Here is a 25,983-nt window from a genome sequence, read left to right on the forward strand (position 1 = left end):
TAAGTATGTCACACTTGGGTCATATTCTAAATCACTATAGCCAGGGCTGTGGGTAGGAGAGGTTTTGTTTCATAAGGAATTGTGAGAGTTGGGAATTGGCTTTAAATTCAGTACTGCTCCCTTCCCCTTTTATCCCTTCCAGTTTTAAAATTGTCTCTTAGAGAAAATGTATGACTAGGAGACAGGAGAGGCTTTGACTGACTTGCTGTGATTTCACATACAGTAGTACAGTAGTGTGCATGTGTGACATTGAATAATATTTTGTAATGAGGAATCAGAACTTGTCAACCCAGAACAGCTATCTGGAATATATTTGTAATCCCCCACTTCAACTATTATTTTCAAAAAAAAAAAAAATTATTCTATCTTCATTATTCCAGCCAGCTTTTGTGTACGAGTTAGTTGAACAACGGAAGTATTTCAGCTTGAGATAGGCTTGATGGCCAAATGAAACATGCTCAAAACTTCAATTTCATACACCTTAATACCTAAATATTATAAGCTAACATATCTATCTAAACATAATTTATATATGTGTGCGTATATATACATTAGATGGTGCTCTGCAAGAAAGACGACTTTGTGTGTATGTAGTTTCCTTCTTACAGTGTAATACTGATGTGCAGTGTTTACTAGAGGATGAGATGTTGATAGTTTGGATGTTGAAATGCATCACTCAGTATCTTAGATAATCCGTGATAATCTTGACCAAAACACATCAAGTCTTCGCATTGAAGTCACCAGGCTTTAGATTAGATCCACAATCTTACAGGTTTGCCCAAAGCAGAGTTTGCTGGGGACTTCTCAGGTAGAAATTGCCACACTGCAGATGAAGCATCCGAGGAACCATTGTTCAGCTGCCGGGAAAACTTTGCCAAGATCATCCTTGGTTGCCATCCATTGGGGTAGAGGCACCGAGCTCCCAGCTCTGCGTCCTTCAGCAGCCTGTCATGCATGCAGACTTTTATCGAAGTCCTGGCTCCCGACGCTGCCCAGCAGTTGGTCGCTTGCAGTGGAGGAAGCCTGCCTTGGGTTTGGGTCAGTACTGCTGCAGGTGCATGGGCTCATCCGACAGGCCACTCTCCAAAAAACAGTTGTTGGGCTTTGTCATGTCAGAAGGTTGGAATCCACTTAGTGACAACTGAACAATTAAGGACAATTATGCTTTCAACTACATTAACGAGTAACTCAGTAGTAAGACATTGGAAGGAAATGAGCCGTTGTCTAACACCCTCGTAATTTGTGACTCATGGCATCATTGGAAGGGTGTTTGAACTTCTCTTTGTTTTGGTAATATGGACTGCATAAATATTTTCCCACATTTTTTTCCAGTTTTACACACTTCGTTATTCCTTTTATGTGGCTGTAAATTCCATTCTTCTGTCTCCTTTAAATGTTTATCTCTGCATAAGCCATCTAACAGCTGAGTCTGCCCATTATGTTCACCGCCTTGGCTTTAGTCTGCACTGGTGGTCACATGAGGAAAGCACACCTGGAGTCATGAAGCGAGTGCTCTTCCCTGAAACCTCCTCTGGAAAAATACTCTTTGGGATGGGGTTGCGACTGGTAAAGCAGAAGCACATCAAGCTTCAGGAGGTGAAGTTCACTCACAAGGCAGGAAGCGCTCATCTCTGGCCTGGAGTTTCCCAGCAAAGTTACTGCGCACCAAACACCGTCTCAAAATTATTTATAGAATTAATTGAAAAGCACGGAAGAAGCTTGTTTAATGAAACTGTTTAATGCACTTCCCATGTCATCATTTTATAGCTTCTGCCAAGTGGATGTTATGTCTTGTCTTTTCTGTCTTTTTAATGAATTTCACGACTTAGTATAATAAGCAGTTTTTATCTGTAGCAGTAATGCTCCAACATTTTAACTCTGTCAGAGAGGAGAGCTCTGCAGTTGAATACTTCACTATATATTGCTCTTAAAATGCCTGTTTTTCATTGGCGATGACTTGAGTGAAGCACTTGAAAACACAGTTTGAAGTGTTTACCTGTGGACATGAAGACAACACCGATTGGTAGATGAGTTCTGTTTTAAAATTTGGACTTGAGAAGGCATTAGCCAAGCTGCAGTGCTTGCTTATGCTACCCTTTCCATATTGACATACTTTACAAGAACATCTTTTTCAGTGTTTAGGTTAACTATTTTCTCTTTTCAGCTCTACCAGCTCAGCTGAATGATTTTCTCTTTTGTATGTTCCCTTAGAAATGAAGCTGAATTCTTTTCATTAAATTCACTAACACAAAAAATAAGCCTAAATCTCAAGTGTGATGGAAGTGAAAAATTATTGGCCAAACACAATATTTTTTCCTAATCTAAATGGGGATATGATTGCTCCTGCAGCTGCTGGATAGCTATTGTAGGCTGTTCTTACGGATATCACATAATTTATCTCATTCACTTCTGTAAGGACTGTTTTGTTAAAATGCCAACACTAAATAGCTCTTCTGAAACAAAATCTGGTGTTTAATAATATGCAGGGATGCTCATTTATGGTGACCAACGCCTTACATACATGACCTAATCTACCAAAGCTATTCCTTTGCAGACACATCAGCCTTCCTGGATGAAAGGAAGACAAGTGTCATGCCTGTGCAACCACGTCAGTGACAGCTGATACCTGGAAATACTGAAAAAAAACAAACCCAGCCCTTTGTCTGTTGTAACCACATCAGAAGAGAGACTGAAGATGTTGAAGAATAATTTTGCCTTTTATACCTGTAAAGAGGTTCATTCATTTTGGAAGGGAAACAGGCTCAGCTATTCCTTCTGTTACGCCTCTTCTGTGAACAGACGTGAATTTATGAGAGCTGGAAAGAGATTGTTTCAGCCCTGATGAATTTGGAAATCTTCTTTCATTTCTTTATGTGCAGAGCTTCTAGCTTTGACATCTTGACTGAGCTGCATCTCTTCCCTCCTCCACTTCTCATTTGTCCTTTTAGACTTCAGATGTTTTATTGTATCAGGCCAAATGTCCGCTCCAGCCGGTGTCCTCCAGCTGTATCGTCCAGATTTCCAAGCTTCGTCTTTACAGTTAGCAACACATCAGAGGAAGGCTGCTCAGGCAGTAGAGAGTACCAAACTCTCAGCATTAACTGGTCATCAGTGCTAGTTTGGGGTGTTACTGGGTTTTCCAGTGTGGTGCCATCAAAATGTTCTCGTACTTCAGCATTTTTAAAGTAGCAGGTTACTGTGCCCCACCTCTTCACAACTGACATTTTTTCCTTGGATTTTACGATGTGTTTTCAGTGTTGGTAATTACATTAATGGAAAAGCTTAGCCGCACCAGCTTCAGCTTTTCACAGCTCTCCTCTCCAGCTGGACAGCAGAGTTGGCTCGGGGTGTGTTAGTAACACACAGCCCTTCAGCCTGGAGCTCCTCAGTGAGGGAGCCATCCCTTCTGCTTCTCCATAGGCAAAAGAGCACAAAAGCCATCCTGGAAAAGGACAAAGGCTTTTCCCTGAGCCGACGGGAGTGCTTACCCCTTGCATGGATCAGACTGACAGGCCTCCATGACAGGGGTTTTCTGTCATTTGTGGTGCTGGTCCACAGCACAAATTTTAAGATACATATTTTTAGGTGAACCATTAAATTGCATGTTGGTGGTATATAGAAATCCTTCCTCGGTAGTTACCAATCTCCACACCTTTCATCAACAAGAGCTAGGGAGAGTCATTTGTCTATTTACTACTGTTCTGCTTTTAGCAAGGCATGCCTCCCTGCTCTGAATAATCTCCTATCAAATGGAGCTGTGTTCTGTCTTGATGTCTTGCTGTTCTGTCTGGACAGTGTAGCAGGCTTTGCAGACTTTCAGAGGCTTAAGACAGATAAAGCGATGATTAGAGTGTAATTGTTGTTGACAGTAGACAGTGAGCTGCTCGGTAAAGATAATGGCTGTGGCTGGGAGTACAGATGAGCACAGGCCATGCCACGCTCCTGTTACACCTTTATGGTGGCAAGAACAGGTTCCACATGTTCAGAAACAAATTCCTTTCACAGCATTTAAAATTAAGGAACTGTATATAAATGCATCTCTGCTTTCATCTAAGTGAAGTGAACAACCAACATAGTAGTTAGGTGTCCAACCAAACAGAAGATGGAAGAGCCACTTTGATGAAAGAAAATTATACATAAGGAAAAATTATGAAGAAAGTCTATTCCAAGTGGAATTTTCTTAGGCTTTTATGGTAAAGAAACTGTTCTTTTGCAGATTTTTGCTTTTCCTGTTTCCCATGCCACCTGCAGTTTATCTACTTATAAATACAGTTTCCTGGTTTTATTACTTGGTAGGAAAATCGTCTCTTGTTGTTGGCTTCTATCACACTAGAGGTTTAGAGTTTCCACCACCAGTCAGTACCTTGAGACCAGTGGGAGGTCTCGGGTAGCAGTGGTGGTCAATCCCAACACTGCTACCCGTCCTCTTTGCATGGATGTGTTCTCACATTGGCTTAGAAAGTTTACCAGAAAGTTCAACATTTCAGAGTTGAAATAAAACAGGATAAATGTCATTTTGACTAACAGAGGTAGCATCAGACAATCGGCAGCCAGCTGTCACTGCTTTGAGGAGAATGCAATCCATCGAGAAAGGCCTCTTGCATCCTGAGCTGTCCAGATCGTGGAGGGAAATTGTAAACTAGCTTTACAGACAGTAACTCTAAGCATCCTTGACAACAGCATTCCTTATAACAAATTAACTAACAAAGCTAAATACTGAGAAATATTCATTTGAATGGATCTGAGGAACTCTTTTCCTCTGTTGGGGAGAGGGCAGCTAAAAATCTAGACACAGAGATGTCTATAAACAAGGGATGACCAGCCACGAAGATACTGGCTAATCGCTGATGCTGTTGAATGCCACACTGTAGAAACTAATTTACTTTTTCTGTCACAGAAGAAGAGCAGCTGGTGAACTGGAGGTTAGCAGAACCTTTCTTCTCTAATGAGAAATGTGTTTGAAGAGCATCATTTGTGGCACGCTTCTGTCCAGGAGTGGGAAAGCAGATGATGTGGTCAATTTAAATTGTTAAATGATACTAGCGATATTTCTGGAGCTAGAAGATACAAGCTTTTGATGTAAGTTCTGTGGTGTCAAATGTGTTTATATATGCAGGGACTTGTAAAGTGTGACTGGATTTCTCTTTCTTTGAGCTCTCTTTTCTGCTGCAGTTATTCCTGTTTTTACTGATAGCTTGTGGGGACTGTTCCTCTGCTGTCCACCTCCCCCACCCCCATGCTTTGACATTTGAGTGTTGGGGGTTTTTTTAACCTTACTTTAAAGATGAGTGGTGGCCAGAAGCCAGCTGTGTGGTGGATGTGCTTCTGCTTCTAGTGACATATAAATTTCTAGGTTGGCTTATGGATGCGTGCTGCTAACATACCTGGTATCAAGGTGTGAGATGAGGAAATAATCTTCCTCTAAGGCACGTGATAGGTATGACTTTTAGTCCTATCTGAAGCTCTCTGCAACGAGCTCTCCATTCCCTGGTGCCCAGTGGTGCGTGCACATGATGTTTCGTGGGACTGTTCTGAATGGGAGTCCATCTCATGGTGACCTGAGGCTGCAGAGGACTGAGCTCCTGCCAACCTCTCCAGCCCTCTTTTCCAGGTAGGAAGCTTTGCTCTTTCTGTGGTTTTGAACAGCTGACAGAAGCTGGCTCAGATGCCTAGCAGTAAGGAATCCAAAGCAGGACTGAAATAATTTTGAAACCTTGTTATAACAGCTTAGTTAATGAGCACTGGGGGGCTACATCTCTGTTAAAGCAATTTCCTAGAGCATTGAAAGTTCGTAATAGTGGTCTGCTACTGAAAATACCTGTTTAAAGAGTTTAGGCCCTGGCACTCTTCTAAAGCCTTTAGGGATCTCAGAGAAGCTGCCCACAGCTGCAGACAACTCAAGCATCCCGCATCTCTTCTTCCAGCAAGTTCCGAGTCAGCAAATAAATTATGAATGCAACCCTATGTTGTTAAAATGTGGTGGACTTTAAAGGCACCCCCTTTCTGAATTTCCCTGTCCTTTTATAATGCATTATTCAAATTATGAATCCAAGGACTCTTTAAGTGTGCTTCTTTGTGAAAGAAAATGATTTTCAGACTGATTTAATGACACATGAAGCCATGAGTACTTCTAGGGTTGCTAATGCAGAGCTCTTTGATGTTCCTGGGAGAGTGACTTTGGAAGTCATTCACTCCGTGCTCATCCTAGCTGGAAACTTTGTAAGTAAGGGGCTGGCTAGTCTGAGCTGTAAAAACCAAGAGAGTCCTCACATACCCAAACATGTGTTTCATTCTAGTAGACCAGGTATCCAGGTATGCATTTCAGCACTGGACCAGTCTGGAAATTGTTGCTGACTTTTTCTCATCTGCAAACTGAATACCAGAGCCTCTAAAGATGCTTTTTCCATACTTTTAGACATTGATACATCTGATGATTTTGCAAAATGTGGCTTTTTTCCTTGATATTTTTAATCTTTTATTACAGCTGTGTTTAAAGGGCTCACTTCATGACTGATTTTAGCATTATGTATAAATGCACAGTTCTGGTCTTGGACTTTTTTGGACTGTATGGGTAGTACATGAAGCTGTGATGTTTGTCTGCAATTATGACATGAGCAGTCATGCTAATACACTGACATTTAATTGAAGAACTTAGTGTTGTGTAAAGCAAAAAAGGAATGGGTTTGCTTGCTTTATATATATCTGTGACGTGCAAACTTCTGCTACGTATTCTGTATTTGTATGTAACCACCAGCATAAGGTATCAGTCAGGTCTCTTAAAGAGCCAGACCCAAATGCTCAAATCTTCTTCATGTATACAAATAAATTATGGCCCTTACCCGACAGAATTAAAGTGCAAAAACTTCAATTTATTACTGACCAGGGGCATAAATGCAACTCACTCCACTAATCTGGAGAAAAAAGAGAAAAAGGTATAGTTGTCACTTGTCAGTTTATTAGCAGTATCCCAGCTCATGGTAACAAGCCTCAGACTGTGCAAAGATCATTTCTCTCTGTGGCCCCCTCTTGCCCATCTCCACTTTCAGCTCTTGTTCTCAGGTCATTCGTGCAAAGCAAATATGCCAGCTCCCAGCTCTGCTAGGTGATTACCAGCAGCCTGCCTGCCACAGCCCAGTATGCACTGGATGTCTAGCCAAGGCCATACTTTAGCAGCAAAGTATATTGAGAAAACCCACATATATATTTCACTACCTCACTCTCTGATGAAGGAAACAAAAATGAACTGTTTCCTCTCCTACAAGTACTTGCTGCGGGATTTGTTGATGGATAAATCTCTTCTTTAGTCAGAACTTCCTTTTTGAAAGCAGGAGTTGGTTGCTAAACTGTTAAGCAGCGGAGTTACTTTTCTGGAAGGTGGCTGGAAGGATCCTGCTTTCACTTCGGGGAGACTGAGACTCTTTCTCTACAAGCAGTCTGTTCTGTGGCTGCGGAGTTTCTGTGTGTTCAGTTACTTGTGGTACAGTAGCAATGCAACTAACACGTATAATTCATGTTATCTAATTATTTAAAAAATGCATCTAAAACTTCTAAGTGGGAACTTGCCAATTGCTACCCCTGTCTTTGCTGCTGTGGCCATGGGTGACTTCTGGCCTCAGTTCCTCACTTGGAGGTTTCTGCTCCTGACAGTGGAGTTTTTCCCATGTTGGTCTTGTGTCCACTCTGTTATTGATACAGGTCGTCAAGCAGACTGTTTCTCATTCTTCTTTCTTACTGGTCTGCTGGTAGTGATATGCTGTGATCATAACTAAGGTTTTGTTAGCTTTTTTTGTATATATAGCATAACTCCTTATGGTAATACTGTACAAAGGGAAGCTACAGCTAAAACAAGGCACATGTTAATCGTCAGACTTCTGGCTGACTTGGCTGTTATGGCTAGGCAAGCCAGGCAGTAGTCACCTGTCCATGCGCAATGCCTTGTTACAGATAAAACCAGGCTAAAAATAAGGTCAAGAGCAGATGAGCCAGGGCAAGGCTAGACGAGTCCTGAAGCCTCTGTTAAGCTAATGCAGAGCTGTGATCTGATATCAGTGGTGGGAAGGCAAGGTGTTAAAGTGTTCCTTAGACCATGGGGCCATACAGAAGGCAAGCTGTGCATTGTTACTCTCTGTTACTTTTCCTCTTTGCTACAGTAGTGGATGTGGAGAGCATCCTTGCTGTGCCCTTAAGCATCTGATTGTCAAAGTAGAAGCCAATAGTCCTTCAGCAAAGAATGGCAGCATGTTCAAAACAAGCTCAGTTTGATCCTGAGACTTATTCATCATCTTTTTGACAGTCATCCACTAAACCTGGAGTATCTGAGATGACCTGTGTTTTAAATCTCACCGCACCTGTGGCACTTTCTGCAAATCTGTCCAAGAACCTGACAAGTGCGTTGTGTGAGTCCTTGCAGTATTTCTCACACCAGAGCGGTGACAGCTGGTTTTACTTAAAGCTCTAAAACATATCGAAGGAGTTTCCAGCATGCATAAATACCAAACCAGTTTATATCATGTCAGGACTATGGAAGGAAGGTTGTTAGAGAAATGATCTCATAGGTGTAGATCTGGCGCATGCCGTGGGCCTCATTCTTTTCTAAAAACAACTCAAGTCTTTTAAAGTTGGCATGCCTCAGACATACACCTCCTGCTTGCTTTATATTAACCAGACTCACTCTGGCTCTGGAAGTTAAAGGCTATAGGTTTATTCAGTAACTTTGATATCCAGTTACTTTAGTAGCACGGTGCCTGCTAACACCCCTCACCCAGCTATGTTTTCTAGCTGCTGCTTATCTCAGTATGATTGTATGTGTTAGAACCTCACAGCGACAGCTCCGCTTCCAGCAACATTTCTCACATGCTTTCTAAGACCTAGAGCATGGCAAGTCCACAGACGAATCTCCAAGTGCTTTCACCATGAATCAACTGAATGTGGAGCTGTTGCAGTGGGAACTAAGTGTCCTGCTTGTCTGTCAAGTGTAAGTTTGCACCAGCAAGCTCCTGTTCTCCGGTAGTGAGAGCTCAGGAACTGGATGAAGTTCCTCTTTTACTTTTTGTGTGACCAGTTTCTGGTCATGGGATGGAAGAAGAACAGTTAATAGTTGACCCAAATTCAGACATATTTAATTATAGTTTCCTTAATTGCATTTAAGTTCTGGCTCTGTTTTGTGTATGTTTGCTGCCAGATAAGGATAACCTACAGTTTTAGAAAACCCTCATGCCAGGTATGGAAGTGATGACAATAAAATTATGGGGTAAAATTCCAGCCATTTCCATTGGAAAAGTTTATCCTGAGTTGGCTCTAAACTTACTCAAATATATACAGAGTTATGCCTTTGGTGGTTCTACGTGGCTTTCTACATGTGTGACTGGCGTCGATCCATCATGTAAATGAGCGCTAGGAACTGTTTTCACTGATGACGCGTGGAAGGGAAGAATCCTTCCCGTTACATCAGAGCAAAGCTGACTCTGCAGAGCCAACAAGGAATACAGAGCAGGAAATCTTCAATCCTTCCCAGAATTATTCTGCAGCTGAAATTGCTAAGGTACCAGAGAAGCAAATATTTTATGGAAGCAGTCAGCACTTCAAAATACTTTATTTTCTCTTTCAAGTCTAACAGCAAAGTAAGATTTGTGTTTGTGGCCCATTGAGTTCATGCATTTAATCAGAGATTCAGACCTTCCTTTAATCCCTGTTTGTTTGTAATTGTACCAGTCACTGTCACTCTAAGGGTCCCACTGCAGAGAATATAAACAGAGCTAATGCTCTAAGCTGTAATTTACTTAATCATCTCAGGAGCCTGGAAGATATCCAGACTGCATATGAAGTCACAAGAAATTTTTTTCTCTCTCTTTTCTTAATTCCTCAGTGTGGTTAAGATACAGTGAAAGTGAACTTGTGTCTGAACCTAATTGCTACTATTTTTATTTCACAGACTATTTCATCAGACCAGAGTCAGCATTACCTTGCAGTCCTGCTGTAGGCTGGGAGGTCCTACTTCCATTTTGGTGGTGTTTCTTCCTCCTAGGCTTCCCTTCCACTCTTTGCTGCATTACCACAGCTCTAACAGCAAGCCACACTCATCATATGACTGTCTTTGGTCACATTTGGTGCTTCCTCCTTAGCCCATCTCTAACACCAGTCAAGCACCCTTTAAATAATCCATCCCAACTTGGAAGGAGTCTTACAGACCATTGATGGAGAACAGAAACAGTGAGGGGATGGTGGGAGGCTGTTCTCAAAAATATCTTCATTCCATCTCTGATGTCATATCCTCCCTCTCAAGGGAGACCTTCAAAAAAAGATGAGCCTGAAAAAAAAAGTTCATAATCTTACTATGTAAAAAAACTCATGCACTCAATGGGATACTGGTTCATGGCATACAACACACAGCAGAAGGAACACCTGGTGCCTGTTCATGTCTTTAATTTTGCTTTCCCATGCCTTCATTTCTTGGCATCTCCTGGGCAACTTTTATTCATCTCGAGTTTTTCTTCTTAATGCTTTAAGTCCTAAATATCTTCAATTAATATTTTAAATTTTATTTAGTGTGTAAAGTGATGCCTGTGTTTGTTTAGGTTTTCAGTATTTTCAGACTACTTCTGTGTTTGTGCTGTGTGACAAGTTGCTTTTTTGGCCTTTCTGAAGCCCCTTTGGCTACCCTCAAGTGAAGAGTACCTTCTGTAAACGTATTTACACTACCCCTTAGTTCATGTAGGTTTTGAAATGCAAATAAGTTCATATTCTTTTTAAAGTAGATGTATTTTTTAAAGCTCAAAATTAAATACATTCTCTATTTAACCTAAAACTGTCCACAAAGTACAATGCATGTTGAAGTGATGGAAGCACTTCCTCCTCTTTAAAATTCTGTCCCTGTTATGGTGCAGGTTTGGGTAGGTAAGGATTTGTCCTGTCTACTCCTCTGTGTGATAGCTAGCAGCCACATAACTGCTTTCAGAAGCAGCCCCGGGAAGAGGAGAGTGTTTTGACGGCTGCTGGTCTGGGCTGCACAGCAAGCTGGGGCTGTACCAGTGAGAAACATTATCCACGACATTTCATTTAAATGAGAACCCAAGGGAAAAAAAGTAGGAACAAATACAGGACTGCTTGCTCAAACACTATTCCTGGTGTCATTTGCTTCAGCAGGAGCTGTATGGTTGTCTCTTGAGTTTTTATTTCACTTTTGAATTTAATCTGATTTCATTCAAAAAGTAGCCCAAAAAGCATGGAGAAATTACACATCTAAAGATCCAGGACTGTATTCACCGTAGGGTTGCAGTTCTCACATGGGAGGCATGGCTTTTAAAGTGGTTTTCTCTGCCTGGTTATGCCAGTGAAAGAACTTGGGCCTTGTGAATGTAGGGTTCTGGTTTTTGTATGAAATCTGATTTTTGTGTGCAGATCTCCATGTTTATCACAATGCAAACAACATTGCTATGGAAAGTTACATGTAGAACATTTCAAACCATTTATTTTTTCTAATAGAAAAGGTTTGCATCTTGGTGGTCCCAGTTTTCTCCACTATCCACTCACTACTATACATGTCAGGGCCTCTGTCATTCATGCTCATGAAGAAAAAGCCCAGTGTTTTTCTAATATTTCTCAATCTGTCCCTTTTCCACCCACATTTGACATGATGCTGAGAGCAGCTCCCTAAAGCAGGAAACACTGAAATCTCACCCATGTTCCCTCTTAGCCATGAGGATCCTGGCAATCACTAATGCTTCACGTCCATTTCAGCAGGGCTATCAAAAGCAAGCTAAATACCCACTAAATTATACTAAATAATTGTTTTTTATTAATGCTCAAGTGATTGTTCTGCCTCCCTTGAGGGAAATGTTAAATCTGATTCTTTCCTCCATGTAACTGCACTATGTTTTTGCAGAAGAACAACTGGCTTGCTTTGTGGTATCAAAATTTCATAGATAATATGTATTTATTGTGAAATACCTTAGAGACATACCCTGTAGGGTGCACACTGGCTCCTGGAAGCACTTAACAGATTGGGCCTTTAACATACAGTGAAACATATAGTGAAACCAGGTATTTTTATGGCCACCTCACTTGGTTAGGTTTGATTCAGATACAAACTCTCCCTTTTGCTTAGCCCCCAAAAACAAGCAAGAAGTTTTGACAACAGTTAAGTAAGAGTAATAACAAACTTGTGTACACATTCCATCAAAGACAATAATAGTATTAAGGAACCAAATCTCAAGAGTCAAGACTGCAAGTCCTGGTGTAGGTGTTTTGTGTGAGAAGGGGGGATTCAGGGCAGTGACACTTGAGTATAGATTCTTTTCATGACACAAAAGCTGTTGTGGGACTGTTAGAAAGTCATTCTGATACTTCTGGAGTAAAAGGCAATTTCATACAATTCTTCAAGAATTGACCTACATGATTCTTCTTTTCTTCCCTGGGTTTTCCAAAGGCACACTTCAAAATAAGCCTTAGTAGGCAAAAAAATCAGGGGCTTTCACAGATTTGTTGAAGTGCACGTACTGACCTTTGTTATAATTACACAACCTGTTATGTTTTTTGGCACAGAAGCTGACAGGTATTCTTGTGGTCCTGCTGAAGTGTGTGGGAGCCAGCTGCCAAAACATCTGTCCATCCACTCCTGGTAGCTTCTTGTTCCACATCTAAAGGGCCAGATCTTCAGAAGTCATCAACATCTTGAATTGTTCTTTAAAGGTAGTTAGTCAAGAACAAACAAAACAGTCAACAAAGCATATTGTGGAACTGTTAAAAATCCACTGTAACACTTGAAATGCTTCTTTATCTGTCTGAGTTCCATGGGTGCATTTACATGGCAGATGAGTCTTTGTATAAGGAGGTTGCTGAGGACCTTTGACAATCTGATCTGCATTAAGCATATATAAAATCTGGAGCAAATCTCAGTCTTTGGCTTTAATAGGCTTGAAGCTACAGGATAACTTTTTCACGATGGCTTTTTTGTGTCTTGAGGACAGTCATGTTTATGAGACCCCCTGGGAAGAGTGAGACAAGTAATGTATGAGTATGGTAATCATATTAGATACAGGGATTACAGAGAAGACGTCTCAGAAACATTCAACAAGACAACAAGAAGCAACTGTCACAACTTGGAACAGGGGGAATGAGTAGATACTAGGAAAAAATGGTTCACAGGGAAGGTGGTTCCCTGAACTGGGGCCCAGAGAGGTGCTGGGACATCCATCCATCGAGAGTTTCAAAGTGACCAGAATAGGTCTCTGGCAGCCTGCTGTAACCTTGAATTTGGCCCTGCTTTGAGTGGCCTCCAAGAGCCCTTCCAACCCGAGTACTTCTGCCAGTGAATCTCAGAGCAAGGTGGGGAAAGGTTATTTTCAGCTAGTTCCTTTGGTTACCAAGCTCTGTTTCTGCCCTTACTCAGTCTTTTCGACCTGTTGGTCAAAGATGCTGATGGCCTTCCCTCAGAGTCAGGTGGAAGCTGTAAGTGGCTGACTTCTCTGGAAAGGGTCTGAGATGTCATCACCAAGGCTGGCCCTTGACAGTCAGGAGTCGCAGGGTCTGACCAGACAACCTGCTAAATACTGAAATCAGCCTGATACACCAGTTATCTGTACACAGTTTATTCCACATGTGTTTTCTGTGGAGAATTCTGTATCACAAAGAAAAATATCCTCAAAAGCAGAATTTCTTGGAGTACCTTCACTGTTCACTTCACAAAATTGCTTCAGTTTTTAAATCTTGTGCTTGGTGAACCTGAGCAAGGGTGTTAAACATTATCTTCAGGGTATAATACAGCTGCTGGTATCATCAGCTGCCTTTCTTAAGTGAGCCATCCTTTTCTCCACACCTTTCTTGCATTTGACCATGAGAGGAGCTTACAGCTCATTTTTTGTGTCCAGTAGTTTCTCTTGTCACTGTCCTGGATGCAGATGCACAGAAGTTCAACAAAATAAAATAAACAGACGAAGCTCTATAGCAGCCTTAAAGATCTAAGCATTAAGACTGGGAAAAAGGTCAGAGAAAAACTTGGTGAGAATGCCTGTCTCCACCCTGGTAACACAGGTTTTGAGAACTGAAGAAAACACAGAGCTTCAAGAAACTATAACTAGGAGAGAAAGCAATCATGGAAACTCCTATTCATCCAGTGGTTAACAAGTAGAAAAATGTGCAATGGCTACTTAATGCAACTTTAGAAGTGACATTATGAGCTGGCCTAGTTTCCTTTCTTTGAAAACAGCATAATGGAATTTTTTAGTTGCTACAGAATACAGCTGTCCTTGGGGACATTTTATACATTAACACACTCGTTAAGAAGGGATATACATTGATCCCAATTTGTTCCAAACTGATTTTTCATTATTTTCATTTTGAATTAGTGAAGTTGTGGAGCCTCCCTAGATACTGTTGCCAGCTGCATTTCCAGGAAAAGGCTAAATTAGGCAGATGGATGCTTGCTTCTCCTAAATTTTTTCAGTGGGTCATAATCTTTTGCCAAAAAGAAACTCTAGCTTATGGCTGCCTTGGTGACATCATCCTGCCCCCAGGGACTCTGAATGTGTGGCCGGCACACCTGTTGTGCAGTGGTGGGTCCATGCCAGGACCAGCCACAGCTCTCCCAGCCAATGATCAGCTCATGCATCCCGGCTCCCCCGCTGGCCTTGTGGGCAGTTTTACCGGAACACCCCAACATAGCGTTGTCCGTCTCCAGCACCACTGCCGGGTCTTCATCAGGCACAGAAGAGCCTCACTTGCATGCTTGCAACCCCCCAATCTCTTCTTTCTGCTTTCGCTCACGTGCTTGCCACAGCCCAGAAAGCCAACCGTGTCCTGGGCTGCATCAACAGGTGTGGCCAGCAGGTCGAGTGAGGGGATTCTCCCCGTCTACTCCACTCTCCTGCGACCCCACCTGCAGTCCTGTGTCCAGCTCTGGGGTCCCCAACAGAAGAAGGACACGGACCTGCTTGAGCGTGTCCAGAGGAGGCCACTAAGATGATCAGGGGGCTGGAGCCTCTCCCTTGTAAGGCCAGGCTAAAAGAGTTATGGTTGTTCAGCCTGGACAAGAGAAGGCTCCAGGGAGACCTTATAGCGGCCTTCCAGTACTTAAAGGGGGCCTGCAGGAAAGATGGAGAGGGGCTCCTTATCAGGGAGTGTAGGGATAGGACAAGGGGTAGCGGTTTTAAACTGAAAGAGGGTAGATTTAGATAGAGGGAAGATATAGATATAAGGGTGGTGAGGCGCTGGAACAGGTTGTCCAGGGAACCTGTGGCTGCCCCCTCCCTGGAAGTGTTCAAGGCCAGGTTGGACGGGACTTTGAGAAACCTGGTCTAGTGGAAGGTGTCCCTGCCTATGGCAGGGGGGTTGGAGCTAGGTGATCTTTAAGGTCCCTTCCAACCCAAACCATTCTATGATTCTATGCTTCCTTTCTCTCCATGGTTCTGATCTCTGTTGATCAGTTTTCAGGATTATACTTAGGATCCTTCCTGAAATGCAGTTCTTCCTTCTCCATTTGTTCTTCTTCTCAGGAAACAGTACAACACAATTCCTTTTAAGAACATTGCTATTAATACTGGACACTAAACCTATGTGTAAACAAGGTAGATCACCATAAGTCAAGACAGCCCTGCCCACTGAATCTGTTGCTTTCCAGATCTACAGATTCAGGAGTGTGACTGCAGGTGTACGGTGAGCCAGACTTCTCTCCAGAGAGCGGTCAGCGTTTGGGAGTGGAGCATGAGTCACATCTTGCTGTTTTGAGACATTTTCCTTTTTGTGCACTAATGAATTTGAACCGCTTGTCTGCTAGCTCAAACATCTGTTGAGTGCCTCCAAAAGAAACGCAGGAAAAGGCATAAATCTTGAGGCCACAAGTGCAGTAGTAGCAGCTGTGGTATCAATTCAGCAGACTCTTGTCTGTGAGTCTGGTGTCCTGGAGAGGCATCATCTTGTTCTTTGGTGCATGGTGTGACTTGGAGTGAGTACCTTGACAAGGGCAGGTTTGTAGTTACCCTGCACTCACCTCCGCCTTGTACTTACCACTGTGAATCTCGGAGCCTGTGTATTGATATATTTGCTGAGTTTTCTTTGACATAAGGGAAGCAGTCAGGGACTAAGGAGGCACCGGGCTGTAGCCATCTGATTCTGAAGATGACCCCATTCCTGCTGCTGCAGAGCAATCCCTGCCTTCCCTCACCTGCCACCACTAGCTGAGGTCTCCAAGGGTCTCCAGTGCCAGCTCAAAGGGAGTGAAGTGTCAATATCTCGCGCTTCGTTCGGTTACACCGAGTGAAATGTGGCTAAAGAAAAGATGCAACATCTAGAGATACCCTGTTACTCCTTAAGCACGTATGAGGAACATATATACATAGTTAGGTATAAGGAATGCTGCTGCTATTCATGGCATTGTATCACAGAATTCAGCCCATGTATTTTGCCATATAAAATAAGACTGTAAGAATCTTCCATGTGAGAAATTCTTCGGGCTTTCTTTAGGTACTCAGAGGTTTGACTGATGACAGTGTTGATCAGATTAGACTTGGACAGATCACAGCTTTATTTAATAGTAGGGAAAGAGCTATAGTTTCATTCTTTTATACACTCCAGGAAAGATACATGTTGTAACCCAGAATAGTTTTTTTTAACACAGGAAAGCATTTAGGAGGGGTACAGTTATGCCCATTTTTTGACATAGGTGTTTGTGTTAGAAGTTCAGTGTTTCTGAAAAAGGATTTAGAAGGGAGGCAGACTTTATTGGTCTGCAAAGGGGTTATGGCTTTTAGAATACGCACGTCTGGGTTCACAGAGAGGCTCTGTAGATATATTTGTGCTTGACAGAAGCTTGCAGTCTGATTCCAGCAGCATGGTTCCAAGTCTCTAGAGGTGGCACAAGGCGAGCTTTAGCAGCCGCAGTTTTCAACAAAATATGATGACAAAGCATGTGGGGGAGATTTCCTTCTTGTCTGTCTCTGCTCCATTTCCACTACTTCATTTGCTACAAGCACAAAACTCCTCCTGCCTTTTCTTGGCAGAGGAATCTGAGCTGGACTGGACGAAGATGTCATCCTTTGCTCTCCTCATTTTTGCTAGATGATGCATAGTAGACAGGCTCTGATGTGTGCTGTGAAAAAAGAAAAAAAAATAACACACCTGCACATGAGCATACAATGCTGTATGTTTTGGTTTCCTACCCAAATGTTTGCATAACCATTTCACTTGGTGAAAGAGCATGGATTAATCTTTTTCTGACAGATAAGGATCCTGATGTAGAAGATGCAGGTGACTAGCAAAATAAAAAAGGAAGAGATAATGAACCAGCTAATTCCAGAATAAGATTATGAAGGATTAGTCTGTCTAGCACAAATCCACAAACAGACAGACTAGTTTCCTCTCTGCGTAACAGAGAATATTGCCATTCAGTGACAGCCGTCTCTATTTACTGTGTTAGACAATGTACTCAAAGCTGCCGGGTAGGCTTTGTAGATTAACTTGCAAAGAACCTTTGTCTTCAGATGATTAACTTAAATAATTCACTTCAGTAAGCATTGCTGTGATCTCTTCCCACTCAGAAGGGGGTCATTTCTGCAACTTTTGCTTGTGTCTGAATTACTTGCTCTGTGCTCTAGAGAAGAGTTTTATAAGGAAAGATTGATTTCTCCATTACCTGGTGACCAGCTTCAACATGCAGGTAAAGGGGTGTTCCCAAAGGCACTTCTGCAGCATTCAACTTGCAGATCTGCAGGACTACCTACATGTAAATTGCTCATCTCAACGCTGAAACCACCCCTGCATTTAAATATTTGCGGATGATATGCTCAGCTTCAAGCACCACAGGTTTTTCTAAGCCCTGTATTAACATGCAAAGATTATGATGCATTTTTTTTAATTTGCTTTATAGTCCATTACACACAAAGCCTGTAATCATTCACAAGGGAAGTCACAGCACGTGCATTTCTTAACCGTTGCCTAATGATCTCTAGAGACTTAGCTGTGTTTTGTGTCCTGAGTTTCAGTAGTGTGTGGCACTACCAATAGATAACACACATTTACTGGTGCTGCACATGTCTGTCTGTCTGTCTGTCCCTGAAAGTCAGCAGGCATGTGCAGATGTGTTTGAGTGCACAGTTAGGACTGAAAGAAACAATTTGCATATCTTTTGATTTTGGCAAAAGGGAGGGTCAAAAGGCAAAATGGTTGCGTTGGTTATTTGTTGCAATACAGACAGTCTGTGAAGGCTTGCCGAGCACAGTCCGACAGTCTGACCTGTGCATTAACAAAGATTTTATGCAAGAAGCATTCAGACTGAACTCTGCCCTTCTGAGTACCTGTAAGTACCTAATGATTGAATTGAATGGGGAATGCTGATGTCTTAACTGGCTGTAGCACTCATACCACAGTAAAGAGCTCTCCACTAAGATTTTTCCATAATATCTCCTCCTGCTGCAGCATTCAAACATTTTTGAAAGAATGCTGAATTGTAGGGGTTGTGGTGTTCTGAAAAGCTCACCCTTCCAAAGCCGAGAAGCTCTCAGCACAGAAAGGAGACAGAAGATGGTTTTCACTACAACTTCACAGTAAACACAGGGGTTGGCTTTAATAATTAGTCTCATTTAGAGCAATGTGATGCATAGACCAGATACAAACTTGGACAGCCTTCTGTAGAGTGGATTAGATAAAATATCTAATGTGTTTGTCTCTGTGTCTCCCTGCCTGGGAGGTTTTGAATTACATGTGTGTATTCTGTATTTATAAGAGTAATAATGCCATCTCCTCAACAGAATGCATCTGAGGACGCTTTATCTGCTGCTCAGAAAGGATGTCTGCTGATCCCCCTTCCCTGTGCCTCTGCCACAGCCAGTGAACACGGAACAAACTTTATAGAACTAGCCAAAGTTAATGATGATCAATTAGGTTAAATAACTTCAGGTTGATTGAGGTATTTGGAAGGGACTTGGATGCTGTGGAAAGATTCACTGACTCTGTGAGCTCTTCTGAAATTTCCAACAGTGCCCTAGTACTTAGCTGAATCATGAGCAATGGCATGAAGAAAGGGCATCTTCTGACTTTGCACTGCTGCTCTCACATGTCACACATCATCCCTTTGCCCTTACATTCTCTTAAGTGCTTGTCAATGGATGCAGATTGAATCATTTGCAAACAGAGCTAGCCTTAGTACTTACACCCTGGGTTTGATTCTGATTGTTTGACTCTGAAGTCACTTAAGTGCTGGATTATAGAAAATGGACAAGCAAGAGAATAGGTAATGTAATAGACTTGTATTACCCTGTATTTTTTGGACAGGACATAGCGATGTACAGTGGGTACATTTAGGGAGAGGATCCCACTGCTTTACTTCCCAGTAAGGTATGGGGGAAGGCAACACACAGAATGAGCTTGCAAAGTAATTACTAGCTGATAAGTAGCTCAAATCAGCCTTAAAGTCGACAGTTGTTTTCCGATGTTTAGCATTTCTGTTAGGGAGTAACGCACTTAAGTAGTGCCAAGAAGAACAGATAAAAAATTAAAAACCAGTCAGCACCAGGAGAATGGCAGCTAGAGTGGGTACTATTTAATATCCTCAGAAGTCCTGGTGCCAGGCTGAGTGAAATGGTTGGGTTTTCACCACTGAGACCAGTCAGGAGGAGGTTTGGGGTTTCTGTGGAAAGCAGTATGCAAGTTGCATTTCAGGAAGTGGGAGGCTCAATGTTTGAAAATGTTTCCAGTACTACTTTTTCTTTTTTTTTCAAATCTTGGCCAAAAATGGTCATTACATTTCTTCCTAGAGTGAAGTTATTTTTTTCTTACTTCATTGGGATTGCACACTTGAAAAATATTCTGTGGGTGCATGTGTGGAAAATATTGGCATACTCAGAATGGCCTCTGTGTGCAGAAGATGGTTACATATTAGAGAGGGGTGGGAAAAAAGGAATCCTTTCTGACTTGCTCTTCATGCTCACATGCACACTAAAAAGAGATTCTCCTCCTCGTTGGAACCACAAAACCGCCTATTTAAGAAGGGAAGTGACGGCCAAACCAAAGGTGCTGCACCGTGCAGATAGTTGGTTCTTTCTGGAGTGATCTCAAGCTGTTCCATTCATGCCGTGGGTGCAGCAATATGGTGACATTACGGGTGTGTTTCCGTTGGACACTGTGCTCGGCAGCTTTGCCAGCTGCAGCAGTTTTTAGAATTGGAGCTTGTCTATGAATTTCCCACTTGTGTGCCATCACAGGGTTCGCATTCTTGAGAGCAAGAGGACTTGCGGTTGAATTGTAAAGCTGTTTGCAGACCTGGTCTCTCACCCACAGTGGCAGGCTAAGCTTCTGAAAACAACTGGGGACAACCTCGCCATTTGATGTCGGGTTTGGGCAGAGTTATTTATGTGTTGCTGTGAACCACTGTGATACTTAGGAGGGAGAGGCATCCCAGCTAATTCAGCCAGTAGTTGAATCTGCTCAAGATGAATTACAGTGTGGCCATCCAGCACATTTTGCAACGTTGGCCCTGGTCCTGCTGTCCTTCCACCAGCAAAATTTACATCCAGTTTACTGCGAGTCATGCCTGTGAAGGGCCAGTTTGTGTACTCGTAACCTTGGCTTTCATCAGCTGCAGTGTAGAGAAGAAGGGCTTCAAAGCTGTACCATCATTTGGGGAAATGCCCCGTTACAGTACAAGTCAACGCAGGTGGAAGGCGGGACTGTGCCCTCCTTTCTGTCCATTGGACGCTGGTTGCTTTTGCTGGGTTCATAGAACGGGAGGATCCTTGTGTGTTTAAGGGCTGTACCATCTCTTCATTCTACATGGAAGAATGGGAAATGGGGATGCTCACTGCCTGTTGTAGAGACACAGACAGAAGAACAGCCCAGTTCCTAGTGAGGACTGCAGTACATAGCTGGTGGTTTACACTGTGAGATGTTCCAAACGGGCCTCTTCACTGTTGTTCATTGCTTAGAGCCTGTTGGTGTGCTGGCTTAGATTTAGGAAGAACTAAGTAGCCTACAGCTGTGACTTTTTTCCTGTCAAAAATCTATGGTGATGTTTTGCTTTACTGTCAGAAGTGGAAGAAATAGCTTTTGAGTCATTGCAGATGTAGGCTATTGAATGCATCCCCTTAAAAGCCAATTCAGAATGGTTCATCTGAACTCTGCCCCTTGACCCGTGTCTTCGAGGGACCCTTCTAGTATTCTGTGATATTCACAGGAGGGGATATGCCAACAGCTACTTTTTAAACAAAGAATTACAAGAATAATAAGTCAGTCAGAAGTTCTAGCTTAGCTGTTCCAGTGATGGAGTATGAGGGGGAAACCCACAACACTGCTATTTGAGATCTTTTCAACATGAATTGGGGCTGACTGCATTATTTTTGAGCACTAAAGCCACAAATGTTGTACAGCATCCCCAGTGAATGCTGAGGCATCTCATGTCTCTGGTACTCCATAACAAATGCCTGATGTGGTGCAAAAAAAGGCAGGGGGAAATTCTGGGTTGGAAAGTGAAGTATTTGGCCAAGTATTTTATGCTTGAACTAAGAACCATGTGATTATAGAACCATATGGTTGAATTAATTTTTTGATTTGGTATCTGGTGATTACCCCCATGCCACTAGAATAATCTTTTCAGTCTCCCGAGTTTATTTTATCCAAAGAAGTGGTGACTCTACAGGTGAGGGTGATGTGCAGGAGGATGTTTCTGAAATGGAATTGGAGTAGATGTTGATGTCTTACTCCTTCTTGTAGAGTCTCTTCTTGGCGGCCTTGGAGAGCTGAGTTCCCTGTATGGTGGCGTCGAGCAGCAACTGAATGAAACCCTGAGGCGACGCAGGCATGCCGGAGATGATGACTACAACATCGAGGTGCTGCTAGGTGTGGATGACTCTGTCGTCCGATTCCATGGCAAAGAACATGTTCAAAACTACCTCCTCACCCTCATGAACATAGTGAGTATCTTCCATCGTGCTGCACTGTATCTAGGAGACCATGCTTGATAGAAATATAAATATGATCATTTTGTCTGCTGTTGGCGATGGTTCTCTTTTCAAGATGTTCCTTTAATTGATCTTTTTTGCAATAGTTTTCTAGGGCACATTCTAGGGTAATTCCAAGAATTTGGAAATAGTTGAAAAACAGTGGGGAAAAAATGTAAACTTGATACACTTCTGCCGCAACACAGTTCTGAAGGAAACCTGGTTAAAGAATAAACATGCAGATCAAAACAGTGTTTTAAACACCCAACGGCGCTTTGAAAGAAAGCAAACCTTCTACTAATGTCTGTTTCTTATCTCGTGTGGCAATATCCATATTTATATAGAAACTGCAAAGGAACAGAGACTCATAGAACTGCTTTATCGTAGTGTATCTTACAGGGTTAGCAAGTATTTTTTGTCCTCATAGACATTTCTGGCTGTAAAATCAGTGGCAAGATACTATGTTTAAAGATACGGTCTTGAACCACACGGTCAGATTCTGTGGAAATGCACATTACAGAAGAACACAGTTCATATTGTACCAGCACTGACTGCCAGAATTGCTCAACCTTAAATGTTTTCTGTTTTCTCTATGTTAGAAGAAATCTAAAACCAATACATTAAAGGAATACAAAGGAGATGTATAATCCCTTGTAATGTGTGGCCTTTTCTTAATGCATGTATGTGTCAGACCCATACAGATACATCTTAGAAGCTTTGGGGATCATAAGGTTTTCCAGGAAAAAAACCCAATATCCTAAGGACAGATTATAAGAAAATAGGCTTACAATTAATAATGATTTGATGAATGTAGAAATTATTTTTGTACTTTTTATACTCACCTTTTTATTTCTGGAATAATTTTTAAATGATTGCTTAGGCTTACAAATCATCTTTGTAGTATTTCTTTATTCTGCATCACATCAGCCACCATCATTCCTGACTGAGAGAAATCAGTCCTTTCCCTGTTGCAAAGTACCAGAAACACCTTCTCACCCTCATCCCCAACCCTCCATTCCAGCTCTCCTTAGCACATAGCATTCCACTTCAGGAGAGACAGCCAGTGTGAATAACACATACAGTGAATTTGGCCTTCGCTCCTTGTTTTATGGTTAGTTCATATGCTTGTGCTCATCATTTTTTCTTAGACATTTTCTGTACTCTTAATGCCTTCTCTTGGTCCAAACTCTGTACCATTTTGACTGCAGTGGCAAGCATAAAAAGATTCATTGAGGCTCACTCTTTCACTTAGTTCATTTAAACCCAAATTATGTGAGGAGTGACTGAAAATTGCTGGGGTGACAGGAGCAATCCTCTGGCACCTAAGCCAGCCAGTGGAAAATCTGCTCCCAATGGGTGGATGGAAGAGGTGAGATCGATGATGCCGTGAAGGGGTGGGAAAGCAGGTAGCAAGACTCAGCGTTATATACAGGACTTCTTGGGACAATGCCTTTGTGTTAGACCTCATGTTGACCTCTGAAATGACAGAAACGCTGCATTCAAAATGGTTGAGGCATTACTTCTTTCCCATGCCTTCTGCCTTTGGCCTGAACTTTGATCCACATGGCTTGTATCATAACACATCCTGTTTTATACAGCTTCCATGTACTGCTCACTGTGCAGTGGCTTCATCCCACCCCTGGCTGACACCTGAGGCTGGAAACGCCAGCTCTTGTGGTTCAGACTGAAAATGAGTTGCCATATCTGGAGAAGGTCTCTTTGCAAGCTCCTCAGTCAGATAAATAAGCTATTCCTTCATAAGGAACTGTGCTGCCAGCAACACAAATCCTACATGTCTGAAAAACTACACTGCTTAGGTACAGAGGAGACCCCTCAAATATTGAGGGGCCAGGACAGCAGTGTACCCACAGGTATGGTCTCATTGTCATAAGACCCCATTACCTTTTAGATGTTTAAAGCCAGGTCCTTTTTAAAAAAAAAAAAAAAAACAACTCAGCACTGCACAACTTTTGCCTGTCACAATCTCATTTCAGTTTTCCAAGTGCACAAACATGCTGAGCAGCTTTGAAAATCAGCCCCACCTGTTCTAGCTCCCAAAAATTTAATTTATAGAATTTGAGAGATAAAAAAAAAACCCTCTACGTGAATTTAAACCAACTGATATCTTTTCCAGCATAACTCTGTGTAGAATTATAACAACTCTGTATAGAATTATACTGTGCTATAAATCTAGAATAAGAAACCCCAGACATACACACACATTGTAACTGAAAAACAGAATTTAGTCTGCTAGGTTTACAATCTGGAGCTTTGTTCAGTCTTACGCCTTTCCTACTGTTTCTGTAATTGTGAGCTTATATATTTTAGGTCACTGTGGTATTTCAGCATGCCAGGGGAGCTGCTCTCTAACAATAAGTGAACGGATACTGTAGAATCTCGGTTTGATGAAAAGGGGCTGTTGAGTAATGTCTGTGCATTCAGTTTGGGAGCCCAAGGCATAACTTCCTCCCCTCCTCTGACACGCACAGAGGAAGTGTTAGGAAGCTGGGTGTGAAGATCTTTGGGGAGGAACAAGCCACTGAACCGGGGCTGTTCTGGGGATCATCTCTGAGACATGGCTGAACCAACAGCAAGGCTTTCATGGCCGTGCATGTACACCTAGTAACTGCGTATCTTTGTTGTTAGTAGATCTTTTCTAGGCTTGAGGGAATCAGAAAGCACATGAGCAAATCTTTGCTTGTTCCTAGAAGACCAGCAGCTGCGAGGACTGCAGCATCTGCAGTCCAGTCCACTGCTGACACCAGCAGACACAGCTCTGCACAGCTGAATTTGCCTGACAGACATAAACCTGACTTTAGGTTCAGGTTTAGATTTGGACCTAGAGGTGTGAAGGTCCAAGAACCAAACCTTGCATATCTAAACTTGTATCTTTTACTCTCCCTAAAAACGGGAGGCTCTAGATGAGAAGGAGTTTGTGGTGGATGTTAGGAGCATTCACAAGGATTTTGGCAAGGCTGATGGTAACTTGCTAAGACTCGCCTTCCCATGCAGGGAAGTTAAAGGCCACATGTAATGCAGCATATACAAGACAGCTCCAGAGTAGCTTCAAAAGAGCAAATATATACAGGCATCATATGCAACACTATTTTGCCCAAGTGCAAAAAAGCAGTATTAAATCATATTCATTCAACCCTGTGCCAAGCCTGGTTATACTGGTGCCGTGCTGTGCTGGCACAGCTGTATGGCTGTCTGTGCCAGAACCGAGCACTGCACGGCCTTGCCATGCCATTGGGAGCTCCAGGGCTGATGGTGTAGTTTCAGCTAAAGAAATGCCCGAGATGTTTCCCTATACTTAACATTGGTACATACACATGGCTTGAGAAACAGGCTGGAAAACCCAGCACCAGCGATGCATCTGAAACAGCTGTTAAGGGTCAGTGCTGGAAGTCAGAAGCCCAGATGGGCACATCTAGTCCAAAGCAATCAAATCTTGTGTGGTCTCTAGCTTTTAGATGAAGCTTTACCATTGCTTCACAGCACAAACTGCCAAATTCATTGACAGCCTGCCTTCCAGAAGGGTTAAAATCACCCGTGGGAGACAATGTCATTCCTCTGGGGTTGTTAGGGTAGCTCAGTGGCCTGTCCATTTTTCTTTACCAGGAGCATATAAGGAGTTGCAGCCTCTGCCTCCTGAACCCTGCCATACTTAGCACCATTCCTAATCCCCTGTGGAGCATCCCTCGGAGAACCTGCAGAAATACAGCAGGAAAGCAAGTAGAGCGAAAACTGGCAGAGGAGTGGGAAACGGGCTGCAAGTAGGACTGAAAAAGCCTACCCCACTTTCCTCTCCCTGTTTGTTACCTCACCACAGTTATGCTCCGTGGCAGCCCTTCAGTGACTCCCTGTCTGTTGGAAGCTGGGTGCTGTCTCTGTGACATGGTGGCGTGCTATGCTGGTGTTAAGGTCGCTTCTTTTAAGAGGAGAATCAGTTTTCACCACTGTGTGTTTAATCTTTGATGGGAATGTGGCACTGTCAGTACATCTGGTGCTTTGCAGCTAGCTCTTCTTTTGTGTTATGTTGTCTCTCATAACCTGGCTTTCC

General features: G+C 42.5%; 1 protein-coding gene across 1 annotated transcript in view; it reads left to right on the top strand.

Moving 5' to 3' along the window:
* ADAMTS3 (ADAM metallopeptidase with thrombospondin type 1 motif 3) overlaps nucleotides 1–25,983 on the top strand; it is a 126,377-nt gene that overhangs the window by 67,293 nt on the left and 33,101 nt on the right. Inside the window, exon 5 of the mRNA XM_074823377.1 lies at nucleotides 21,694–21,893. Coding sequence (XP_074679478.1) covers nucleotides 21,694–21,893 — 200 coding nt within the window. The remainder of the gene's footprint in view (nucleotides 1–21,693; nucleotides 21,894–25,983) is intronic.

This window comes from Strix aluco, chromosome 4, assembly GCF_031877795.1.
Source record: "Strix aluco isolate bStrAlu1 chromosome 4, bStrAlu1.hap1, whole genome shotgun sequence".
NCBI lineage: Eukaryota > Metazoa > Chordata > Aves > Strigiformes > Strigidae > Strix > Strix aluco.